Here is a 13,261-nt window from a genome sequence, read left to right as displayed (position 1 = left end):
CACAAAAAGACATTGTAATTATGTGAGGGGAGGCAGGTGTTTTCTAACACCTGGTTATAATTATCTTGCAGTTTTAAAATGTAGGTGTGTATCTCCATTTTATAAAAAAGGCTCAGAAGTTAAATACTTTCCTTAAGGACATAACTCCTCTTCACTACATCATTTTTCCAAATCTTAACCTTTCCAGCAACCCAAAACATGTTGAAAAGATAATTCATGGTTCTAATCTTCAAAACTTAAAAATTTTGAGGTGTTGCTCTATCTGTTCTCTATAATTATTCTCTTCACTGACCTCACTCTTATTATTATTACATCTATGTTCTTCTTTTTGTTTTTCTGTCTTTGTTATGTTTATTTTTGCAGTAAGAGTACATATCACTTGGCAGTCTGTGCTGGTGTTCAGGGTACAGCTCTTCTCTGCCTCAAAGAGAAAAAGAAAAAGAAAAAGGTGTCTTTGTGCCAACTTGTATCTTTAGAGCTTTCCCAGAAGTCTGAGGATTAGAGAATGCTGGGCTTTGAAGAGGGCAGATTGGATTTTTTGTTTGTTTTCTAACTCTGTCAAGAGTGCTTTACCCACCTGAAAGACTGGCTTGTTTTTCTTGTCATAAAGAAATGAAAGAAGAATAAATAGTACTTGCTCATCCATGTCACTCTGATTATTTAAATTATGATATATGAAATATTCATTTCCCCTGAACTAGAATGCCATGTAAATATAAGTTACACTGTAACATTTTGTGGCATATGTTAAAAAATATCTAGTGGTAAACAATGATAATGGATTTTAGATATTTTTGTCTGGACAGTTTATGTAGATGTTTGCATTTTTGTTGCAAGGTGGAATCAGAATTTCAGAATTTTAGGTTTGTAATCATTTTATGTATTTGGAAAGTGCAGCCTCCTGTCATCTTTTGCCCAGAGTTACATGGTAGCTGTGGAAGGCTTTATTACCTAGATTTCCTGATTTGGTGGAAGAATTTTTCTTTTAAACATTATGGCTGGCCACATGTAGGGAGGTCAGGGGCCTTTGTTCAGAACTTATTTTCTGCTTTTAAAAGTTAGTTTCTTTTTAAAAATATTTTATTTATTTATTTTTAGAGAGAGGGGAAGGGAGGGAGAAATAGAGGGGGAGAAACATCAATGTGGGGAAAGGAGGGAGAAGTAGAGGGGGAGAAACATCAATGTGTGGTTGCTTCTCGAGCACCCTCTACTGGGAACCTGGCTCACAACCCAGGTATATGTGCCCTGACTGGGGAATCAGACAGGTGACCCTTTGGTTCACAGGCCAGGCACTCAATCCACTGAGCCACACCAACCAGTTAAAAGTTTTGAGTGAGTTTTTCAAATATGCAGATTTAATGATGGATAAGTAGAGGTTTGAGTTACAGATTTTGCTTCCTTTATTACTGGAGATAACTTACAATGTTTGTTTTATCTTTATAACTTTCTCTTCAAAACTGATTCCCCCAAAAAGTGAGGTATAATTTTTTGATACATTTGTACATGTGTTTTTCTTTTAACTTTAAAAAACGTTTAAACTCATTACTAAGTGATAATAAAGATATTATTTACACATTTTTAACTTTATGTATGGGTTGGGCTTTGGAGTTAGATATTTAGGCTTCTTTAATAGCTGTGGAATCACTCCCCATAAATGCATCATTATTATCTTCCAGTAAACATTATGGATGGCACTCCAGTGAATTGAATAAGCTATGGAAGGTGGTCAAGGGCCTTTTTTTTCCAGAAGACCTAGTTTTAAGTTTCCAGCTCAGCACAGTAACTTTGGGAAATCACTGGTTGTTTTTGATGTTCAGTTTCTTGGTCTATAACTTGGGTAATAAAGTCTCTACTGTAGCCACCTTCATGGAATACCATTTAATTAAAATTTTTATTTTGGTTTATATATGAAAGCATTTTATAGATGGTAGTGTACCATAGCAGGGATTGCTGAGGAGATGTTTCCAGAGGAGATATTTTTGGAATCGGTGATGTGACTTTTGAGAAGAAGTGGAGGGTCTGATTGATGAAAATGTACACTAACGAAATAGAATAGAACCAGGAGTTACCATAAAGGCCCAAGGAAGAAATTTTTCTAATTTGTGTCTTATAGTTTTTACATTTTATTCTGTAACATGGGTTTGTAAAAAGCATTAGAATCATAAGTGATCCAAAAAACCCATTTTATTTTCTTCATTTTTATATTGATCCCATGAACGGATTGATTTTTAAATGTTTTAGTTTTTATAACAGATTTATAGCAATAAATAGGGAAAAGAAAGAAGTAGAGTACCAAGCGCTTGCTAGATGCTTTCAGTCCTGTTAGCTGTTGTGATTCTCACAAATATTAAAAAATTTGTACAGTACTGTATTAGTTCCAGGTATGCAACATAGAGATTAGACATTTATATAGTTTATAAAATGATCACCCTGATGAGCTGGTAAAACTGTATATTATTAACCCCTATTTCATAAATAAGGAAACCAGAACTCACAGTGCCCTGTCATTTACCTGGCGAGGGGTGAAACTGCCATCCTAACCCATGTCTGTGTGTAGCTCCATGTCCCGTTTCTAGTTCAGTATTGTCTGTTCTTGAGGAAGGGAAGCAATAGTATTATCACAAAATGAAATCTAAGTCTGTTGACTTTGCATAAAGAGTAGGATTTATATCAATTATTACAAATCATAAAAATAGTGTGTCTGGGCTTTTCTTTGCATTAATTAGTAATTTACCTTGATGAGGTTTTGGCATTATTTATTTCATTGAATATAATTAAAGATAGAAATTTGAAATCTGTATGATGTTTTGTGTGTTCTAAATACTATTAGTATATTAGTTCATTGTTAGTGTCTTTTGTTTTGTTCCTCAGATGAATTTCTGAACTTTGATGTAAATGGAATTAAGAGATCTAGTCTGTATGTCCCAAAGGAATTGCTTTGTAAAGAAATTCTATGTTGAATGCTTTTGAAAAAGCAAATACAGCATGTACTTGTTCTTTATATGTATTTGAAGGCTTATATGATTTTAAGTTTCAGTGGGATGTACTTCTTAATGTATTTGATGTTTAAAAGCTCTTGAGAATTGCATCAGGATTGTTCTTTTGTTTTGATTAGGTGTTAGACAAATCCAAGTTCCTAAATGAAAAGGAACATGCTGAAGCTGCAAGCAAGTGGGCTGCTGAAAAGCTAGAGAAGGCAGATGAAAGTAACTTGCCTGAAATTTCTGACTATGAGGTAAGGCATAATTTCTCCCTTATATTTCACATTTGAGAGTTTAGACTAGATTCTAAATTAGGGGCAGAAAATATTTGGTTCTAGTATTTTAAAATATATTTGGGGGAAATATCCTAATGGATTATTAAAATATATCACATAGTAATGGTATGAATAAGAATGACTAAATTCAATAATGCTACTGTGTCAATGCTTCCAGTAGTTTAGAAGTGTAACAATAGTATAAATATGAATTAAAAGGAAAATGCATTATTCACATGCTCTTTTTATGGGCTTTGCTGTTAAATGTATCTCTAGAAATTATGCTAAGCCACTTGTCATAAACCAGTGCATTCAGAACATAAATCTAATTAGACTTTGGGTCTTGGACTGTATTTATGTTATATGTTCTAATCTATGTAAATTATTTCATAAATATCTCAGAAATGAAATTATGCATTGTTTGGGTTACTGTGACCTTTGATGAATCTGGAGTACCAGAAGATTAGAGTGTTTTGGGGTCCTTAGAATACTGTTTCTGAAGTGTTTATGTTATAATAACTGAAAATTAACTGAAAAATTTCTTTATAGCCTGTAACATCTCTAGTAGGGAAATAGAAATGTTTTATAGGCAAACTTAAGCTTGAGGATTTGCTGCTTGAGGAATTATTTTGACATGATAGGCAGAGAATATAAAAATCTTTCTACCATGACAAATTATGTTTCTTTGGAAGAGATTTATAGCTTTTCAGTATATTTTGGATGCCTTTCATGGAATGTCCTGATAAAAGGGATCAAGTACTGGAATTTGATATACAAATTATATACCTATGTACCTCTTCATAGGCTAGGAAAAGATCCTTTCCAAAATAACTAATGCACAGGCTCCTGGGAAGGACAAAGCAGTACTGACCCTATCCATACTTATGCAAATGGAGACTTTCTTTTTATTCGTAATTTAAATACCAATTATTCTTATGTAGGTCAAGGTTTTCATGTTATTGTAGCTATAAAATCAATATTTGTACAGATTTTTCAGTAAATTGTTCAAAAACATCAAGCTGTTCCTCTGGTATCTTTCTAGTACTATTTAAATGCATGAATAATACAGTGATGCATTTAATATGGTCGGTCATTTTGCTTATTTTCTTTGATAATTTAGAATAATGGTTTTTATATTAGTAATAGATATAAATGCTTCAAAATTGCTATTTTGGAGAACTGATCATTTCCTCAGGGTATTTAAAATCAAAAACCTGCAAAAACACTACATTATTGTTTGTTAAATACTGTATCTTCAATTAGCAAGGTTTTTATTAAAATACACAGGGTCCAGCACAAATAATGCCTCCCTTTTTTAAATTACAAAATCATAAGCATGTAATCTGTAACATAACAATATCATACTCAAGCATACTATATGACATTTTAGGTAAAATGTTCAAATTAAAACTATAAATTATTACACCCATACTGTCTTACCAACCACACTCAAGCAGGCCTTCCTTCTGCTGGACCCTGTGTTTATTCTCCCTTACCCATCCCCATCATTTTTTTGATATATTAAATTAAAATAAATCACTGTTTACCTTTCCCAGATTTTAAATATTCTACTTAAATTTATTTATTATTGCTTGACTGGATCTTGACTGAATAGGCGGTGACATTGGATCTAGAAAGACTTTTTTAAAACCTCCTTATTTTTTCTTTAAAACATGCCCAGAATTTCCTAGATTTTGAATTAATGAAAAGTAAGTAACCCTAAAAAAATCCATAAGGAGTGTCATAGATCAGATATGATCTCTGTTGAGCCGGAGGCAAAGTGAGGGAGAGTAGAATGAGATAACTTGAGTATGTTTGTGGCTTGTTGTATGCCATTAATGTTGAGGAGCAGCATTAAGGTTGTAGCATTATGTAAAGTATTTTTCAAGTTACATTGATACTTTCTCATGCTGGAAATAAAGCAGTTGGGAAATGTTTATTTTATACTGTGTTTTACTTAAATATTTTATATTCTGTTTTTTGTTGAAAAGCTTAATTCTACCATATTTTATTAACATTTTGCTCAGATAGTTAACATTTGTTCTTGGTTAGTTGTTAAGTAATTACTCATTTCAGTGATCCATGCTGTTTGCAATACAGACTTTTTGAGAATTTTGACTTTGGTTTTGTAAACTCACATCTTATTTGAAAGAATAAACTTGAAGGAAAAAAGGACTTTAATGCTTGGAGTTTGGTATAGCACTGTGTGTATATGTGTGTGCACATGTATAAATTTAGTTGTGACAGTATTGTATATTAGCTGTTTCAGTAACTTTGTATTTCAGAAACATTCTGTAGGTTTATTTTTACCAGTAGAGAGAGATTAAACATTTAGGTTTCCAGTTTCTTTTCTCTTGCTGCCACCATAATATAGGTTTGAACAATTTGTTTGGGAGACCAGGTTGTTTTTAGGTGAGGCCCAGTGAAATTAATGATATTTTTAGTGATACACATAAATATTCAGGAATGTTGTACTTCATTTTTCTGGTTAGTTTTATAATTTTACCTTGTGGCCACTAATAGAGAATTTCCCCAAGTATTTGATAAAATAGTAATTCTGAAGGGTATTAGTGATCTGAGGAAGGAAAGAAAGATTCTTTTAGCCAGTATGTTTGCGAAAAGTTTTAATTATTCAGCACTTCTTAGAGATTTTTAATATGTTAATGTGCTCAACTATGGTCTGTGAAAGGAGGATGAATAATAAAATTTACATAATTTATCAAACATGACATTTTTTTCACAGTGCATATTTTAAGATTAGTGTTTTAAGGCACGTTTCAGAAAATAATACTGTACTGGCTTTCTCAGAGTTGGTTTAAATTCATCTCCTGGTGCCAAGCCTGCATTATAGACACTGTTCTAGCTATCAGGGAGTTTACGGTCAAGTGAGTTTTGCAGGTATATAATTCACTCTCCTGAAACAAATGGCCAGGAGAGTTTGCTTTGGGCTGCCAGAATTAAAAGCAAATCATTTAAAGACTATTAGAATATCCCAGTAGAATGGGATTTTTTTAAATTTTAAATTTTATTTTATTTTTTAAATATTTTATTTATTTATCTTTAGAGGGGAAGGAGAGAGGGAGAGAAACATCAATGTATGGTTGCCTTTCGTGCATCCCCTGCTGGGAACTGGCCTGCAACCCAGGCATGTGCCCTGACTGGGAATCGAACCGCGATCCTCTGGTTCGCAGGCCTGTGCTCAATCCACTGAGCTATACCAGCCAGGGCGAATGGGATGTTTTTTGCTGTAGAAGATAATCTAAACTTTTTTACCTGAGTGTGAAAATGTGAGTTTTCCACATATAAGGTATCATTTTCCCCCCACATATAAGGTGTCATTTTCGGGCCCTGAATGGTCCCTTCAGTTGGTTTAGAGTGTTGTCCCAATATATCAAATTTGGAGAATTGATCTCTGATCAGGGCACATAAAAGAATCGACCAAGGAATGCATAAATAAGTGGAATAACAAATCAATCTCCCTCTCTTTAAAAATACCAATAAATAAAAATAAAGTGTCATTTTCTGCTTTAGTATCTCTGCTTATTCTGTCCCCAGTGAAGAATGCCCGTCTTCATTTTCTTCATCTACATTCATTCAGTGGAGTCATTTGTGCTTGAGATAACAAGACTCAAGCTCTTTCTTGATTCTATTTTTCTCCCCTTCCTATGGTAAAATTTTATACCATTTGTATTTCACCGATGACCTTATATTGCCTTTATTAAAGCAATTTATTTTTACTTGTCTAGTTCTATATATTGACTATGCCTCAAAGCACTTATCTTGTTTTCCCTACAGTACCTTGGATTTTATATCTAATTACTGAACTAAATTTAATTCTTAATAAGTTTCTCTGCAGTTTTATTGAGATAGAATTGATATACAGAACTTTATAAATTTAAGGTATATAGCATAATGACATATATATATGTGTGTGTGTGTGTGTGTGTGTATATATAGTGAAATGATTACCATAATAGGTTTAGTTAATATCCATCATCTCATTTAGCTACCCTCCAAAAATAAAAAAATATGTATTTTCCCTTGTGATGAGAATTCTTAGGATTTGCTCTCTTAGCAACTTGCAAATATACCTTAGGTCAGTGTGTACATTCTCAGTACTATTTATCTTGTAACTGGGAGTTTGTACATTTTGACCATCTTCATCCAATTCCCACCCCACCCCCGCCACACACACACTCCCACCCACACCCCCCACCTCTGGTAACCATAAATCTGGTCTTTTTTCCTCTGTTTTGTTTTTCTTTTTGAAGATTACACATAAAAGTACGATCATACAGTATTTGCCTTTCTCTTTCTGACTTTGCTGCTTGAGAGGGACATGTGCTAAGTTTGGCTAAATGCTGCCAAGTTACTCTCTGAAGAAGTGGTGGCAGTATACAACCACTAAGTGTGGAATGCCAATGCTTTTACTGGTGAAGAGTACAATAATTATTCTATGTCTTACAACTATTCTAAATCTACTACTGTTTGCCACAACTTCAACCACAAAAGTCCTAAGCATTTTGTAAACTTGCATTATAGTACGTACATAGTTCTTATGTCTTCTCTCACCTCCCATCCGCCTAACACATGCACCATTTAAATACATGAGCTCAAACAGTTTACTCTTCTAAGTTACTGCTTACTGCAAGCTACACGAAGTCAAGAACTTTTGTCTCTTCTGTTCATTAGTATAGCCATTGTTCCTAGAGCAGTGCTTGGAATTTTTTATACAGTAAAGTTATGAAGAAACGAATGAGTGTAATGAAAATAATAGTCTTTCCTCATGTCTTTCTCATTTTATCAAATGTTTTTATCAAGTAAAATAATTGCCTGTAGGCTTTTTGTGGGATGATTCATCAATGAATTGCTTTAAATTCAAGTGATCATTATTGCTTTTGGGGATTGTTTTTATTTATTTCAGTAAATTCTTAGGCCATGGGAGCAAGGTAGTTTCAACTTTTGAAGAGAGCCTTTTTTCATGTTCCTTTTACTATAATGTGTATGTGTACACTTGCCCCTCAGTTCCAATTGGACCTTTTCTCTTCAGTGTTTCTTAAATAGTTTGCTTAAGGGATAGTTATAGGACAGAGCCTTCTAACTGTGTCTTAATATAACGTGAAGTGTAAATTTGGAATGAAATAAGCCTAGAGATTTTTGTGTTACCTAAAATTTGTAAAGTTACAAATCAATCCCTCTTTAATTCTCCTCACATATGCTTATTATGCATACTGAAATTGAAAGCATTTTCTTAAGACAGGTTAAATTTAGCACGTTCTCTTAATATATCTGCCAGTTAATGCCTATACAAGTCATTGGAAATGCTATGTTCTTTAAGAAAGCAATGAAAGATTTCGAATTTTTTCTTAAAGGCGGGATCCACAGCGCCACTGTTCATTGACCAGCCAGAAGAACCTGAGTCAAACGCAGCAGATGGCATAGAATTATTTGAAGATAGTCAGCTAAACAGTCGCTCTAAAGCAATAGCATCGAAAACCAAAGAGATTGAACAGGTAAGAATCCAGTATCCTTAGGGTACATAATCTTTTGTTCCTGTCACTTTGCACATGGCATTTACAGTACTTAGTTATTGAATAAATACTCTGAAATTAATTATAAAAATTGTTTGATTTGATTTTACCATTTGATCAGTTTAGTCCCTGACCCTGTTTACTTATTTATTACTCTAAATAAAAAGCAAGCTTCTTTTTCAGAGAATGTTAATATTCTAGTTAGTATGGAGTAATTTTAAAACTATTAAAATTAATAGGGATAGGCTAAAAGAAGTAAATATTATAAAATACAAGCATACTTTTTGAATATTGGGATTGCAGATGTTATGTTTTTCATTATACTTTTAAGCATTTTTCAAATATTAAAGAAAAATAAATGATAGGTATTTAAATCTAATTTTAATGATGTCATTCTTGAAAGTTAGGATCTTGTTTTTAATAAATTAAATAGATTACATAAGGATAGCAAAGGACAAAACCTTCTAGCTATATCCTGTGTTTAATAGGTTAAGTAGTTTGCTTAAGGAATAGTTACAGGACAAAACCTATAGTGTGAAATATGATTTTGGAATGGAGTAAGCCTTGAGGCTTTGTCTTATTGAAGATTAAAAAAGTAGTTCTTGTTTTTTTCTTCAGTCCTCCTCACTATGCTGATTATGCATAGCAAAATTTAAAGTGTTTCAGCATGGAAATACTGCCTGCCTCAGAGAGTATTATCACTTTATGAGGAGTAAATGAATAAACTGTAAAAGAGCCTTATGCCAGGTAACATGTTGTGCAAGGGTTTGCTTTTGATGTTTCTCTCCAGTGCCTTGAGTAGATGTCTCTATATTGTTATATAAGCTTCTAAAAACTATTGGAAATTAGGAACAGAATTAAATCTTTTCTCGAGGTGCTGTCCAATTGCACATCAGTTAAAATCTGTTTGCCTTGGTTGGACAGGAGAAGACATTAATTAAATTCCAGGTGTGGTCGCACAGCTCACATCCTGATGGCCAAGGTTAGGAGCATGGATAGGAAATTTGTCATGGAAACCAGTAGGGTTTCAAAATGGAGGTGATCAGCAGTGTCAGATGCTTGGAGGAATATAAGGAAAATGGAAACTGGGAAAATATTTAGTTTGATGTGAAGATGGATTGGTGCCTTTTAAGATATCAGTTAAATGAGAGCATAGATAAAAGGTTTATTTACCTTGTCAAGACACAAGAGTGTATCTTCAATATGCATATAATTATCATTACCCTGTATGAAATTACTGCCCTTCTGTCTTTTTACTCTGATTTATTTTTCTTTGTGGCTTTTTTTTCCTTTTCTTTTTAAAAAATATTTTATTTATTTTTTAGAGAGAGGGGAAGGGAAGGCGAAAGAGTGGGAGAGAAACATCAGTGCGTGGTTGCCTCTCATGTGTTCCTTACTGGGCACCTGGCCTGCAACCCAGGCATGTGCTCTGACTGGGCTGAACCGAAAACCCTTTGCTTCACAGGCCCATGTACAATCCACTGAGCTACACTAGCCAGGGTTTTTTTTTCTACTTGACATATGTTTTTATTTGTTTGCTTATCTCCCCACACCACAATGGAAGCTTCATGAGAGCAAGGACTTTGTTTTGTTACTGCTTTATCTCCATTACCTAGAACAGTGATTGGCATGTAGTGGGCTCACAAGAAATATTTGTTGTACGGATGATGGATGGAGTTATAAACCTAGAAGTGAAATTTGACATAGTCTCTGAGTCATTTGAAATCAGACACTGCATCTTAACCTGACCACGTCACAGAGTGCCCAGGCCTGACACTTAGTATAAGTGCTTGATAGATGTTTATCGAATCAATGGTTTAATATTATTTTTCTTTTTCACCTCATTTGCAGTTCTTTTTTTTAATATTTTATTTATTTATCTTTATAGGGGGAGGGAAGGAGGGAAATATCAATGTATGGTTGCCTCTCATGAGTCCCCTGCTGGGAACTGGCCTGCAACCCAGGCATGTGCCCTGACTGGGAATCGAACCGCGATCCTCTGGTTCGCAGGCCTGTGCTCAATCCACTGAGCTATACCAGCCAGGGCCTCATTTGCAGTTCTTTAAAGGAGCTTCTCTTAAGAAAATAACTGGTTGAAAAACTTGACTAAATAACAGGGGAGAGAGTATTATTTTGGGTTGTGGCTTATTAATATCTGTACTATCTCATCTCGCTATTATTCATAATTGATCTACTCGATCTTGAAAAGGTGGGTTGCTGGTCAGATGTAGAGGCTAGCTTAGCAGTATACACAAAATATGAAACCCATTTATTTTTTTAAGGGTTTTATTTATTTATTTGTAGAGAGAGGGGAAGAGTGGGAGAGAAATATCGATGTACGAGAGATACGCCAATCAGTTGCCTCTCACACACTCCCAACTGGGGACCTGGCCTGCAACCCAGGCATGTGCCCTGACTGGGAATCTAGCCAGCAACCATTAGGTTTACAGGTCAGTGCTCAATCTATTGAGCCACACCAGCCAGGGCCAGAAGTTATTCTTTATCATTTTTTCATATGTTTGAAGTGCTTTTAAAAAAGAATAATAGCCCCAAACAAATCAAGCTCAGAATAATGTAAAAATGTAAATTTTGGTGTAATACTTGAGCTGCTTTTTCTTTCTGTTATGTCAAGTAAGTATGTTCAGATATCTTGTAAAGATAAATGACCACATATAACGTTTTGAGGGTTTATATAAATCAGATCCTTCAGCTCTTGAGTCCCCAAAAGTCATTAACTTACGGCAGTATTACAATATAAAATAAACTAAGTCTCCAGGTCAAAATTTAGTATAATTCAAAGTGCCTACAAAGGCAGTGATTTGATGTTGAAGGAAATGTATATGGAAGTATAGTGCTAGAAAAAATGTCCTTTCCATATTTTGCCATCTCGTCCCTCTGCATATAGAAATTGGGTAAGGCTGAGGGTACAGGTGTTTTCTGACAAAGCTCCCAAGATTATGGTCAGATATGGCAGACCACTGTCTCAAATCCCTGAGCCAGAAGACATGAGGTTGTATCTGAATACTGTGTTGCTAGAGATCATCTAAATCACCCTGTTTTTACTTGAATATACTTCAGTGGATATCATATATTTTTTTGCCACAAAACATTAAAAAAATTAGCTTGTACTTTGGAATCCTGTAGTATATCATTCTCCCCCTCCTTTCCCCCATATTGACTTCTCTTAACTGATTTGGGCCATCTTTAATATTTAGTTATTAGGATAGTTTTCTTGCTTCCTAGCTTCTGAACTTGGGCAAATTTCAGAATTTCACCTGTTATTACAGTAATTCCTAGAGAGTTTAACCCACAAAGTTATGGGTGATTCATATTCTGGTTCAGGTGTTTGACATTAATCCCTTGATTGATATCTTTCAAGTCCTAACATACTTACTGTTACTGAATTATTTAATTTGAAAGTACATCTCACTACTTGATATTTTACCAGTGAAGAATCATGTCTTTTAACAAATTGTTAAGTTGAATGAACCACACAAATTGAAATTTTCTGTTATTACATACCCTTCTTCCATCTACTGCACCTCCAGGGATAAAGTAATATTTAACTCTTTGGAACTTTCTTGTGTTTAAGATTTTCAGGGTCCTTCATACTTGGAGAAAATTGTGCTTAGCTATAGACTCTGTTTCTTGGGGTCCTGGCATCATTTAATGATGGTACAAGTTTCTTTGTAATTCCCCACTGATATTACAAGATCTGTATTTGATTCCCTATCTTCCGCTTCAGATGGAATCAGATAATCTGACTGGATCTAGAATATACATATATAACATACATATGCTTATTCTGCCTAGCAGATGTTTTGCCTAAGAGTGTCAGGGTAGCTAAAATCCTCCTAATAAAACAACTACTAAGGATAGCCATTGTGTGGCTGGAGTTTATTAAGATATTTGACTGTGCGAACTAGTCCTGAACAAAGAATCTTCCATCTCTTCATCCTCAAGGCTCAGTACTTAAACTGTAATTCTCTACCTTTATTGTACATCTGTAGAGCTTCTTTGATTTCTGCTGTAAATATTCTGCTAAGTGGGTTATTAGAGTTTCACAAACTTTAATATGCACATAAATCACTTGGGGAGCCTGTTAAAATACCTATTCTGACTCAGCAGATCTTGGATGGGTGTGAGATTGGAATTTCTAACAGTGTCCCAGATGGTGGTGATTCTATTAATATTAGTCTGTGGATCATATTTAGAGAAACAAGGAGTTGGAAGGAGGTGACTTTTCTTACATTCTTCTATAGTTTATACTGTGCTAAAAGGTTGAAAACTACCACCTTACTTTTATGTAAATTAAAGAAGTTCTAATTTATCAATTTTTAAATAGGTATAATTTATATACAATAAAATGCATAAATCTTAAATATTCATTTGGATGAGTTTTGACAGTTGTAACACTATAACTATCATCCCAAGCAAGTATTTTTGAATATTTCTTTTCAGTTATGAATAGTAC

General features: G+C 34.1%; 1 protein-coding gene across 6 annotated transcripts in view; it reads left to right on the top strand.

Annotated features, from left to right (window-relative positions):
- Positions 1–13,261, top strand: part of PPHLN1 (periphilin 1) — a 99,299-nt gene that overhangs the window by 53,122 nt on the left and 32,916 nt on the right. For all 6 annotated transcript variants that reach the window (XM_037058143.1, XM_037058142.1, XM_037058141.1 and 3 more), the window contains 2 exons: positions 3,116–3,235; positions 8,629–8,769. In XM_037058143.1, coding sequence (XP_036914038.1) covers positions 3,116–3,235; positions 8,629–8,769 — 261 coding nt within the window. The remainder of the gene's footprint in view (positions 1–3,115; positions 3,236–8,628; positions 8,770–13,261) is intronic.

This window comes from Sturnira hondurensis, unplaced genomic scaffold (genome assembly GCF_014824575.4).
Source record: "Sturnira hondurensis isolate 20B ecotype Veracruz unplaced genomic scaffold, ASM1482457v3 Scaffold0009935, whole genome shotgun sequence".
NCBI lineage: Eukaryota > Metazoa > Chordata > Mammalia > Chiroptera > Phyllostomidae > Sturnira > Sturnira hondurensis.
Note: the sequence above shows the minus strand (reverse complement) of the source record. Positions and strands in the feature narration are given on the sequence as shown.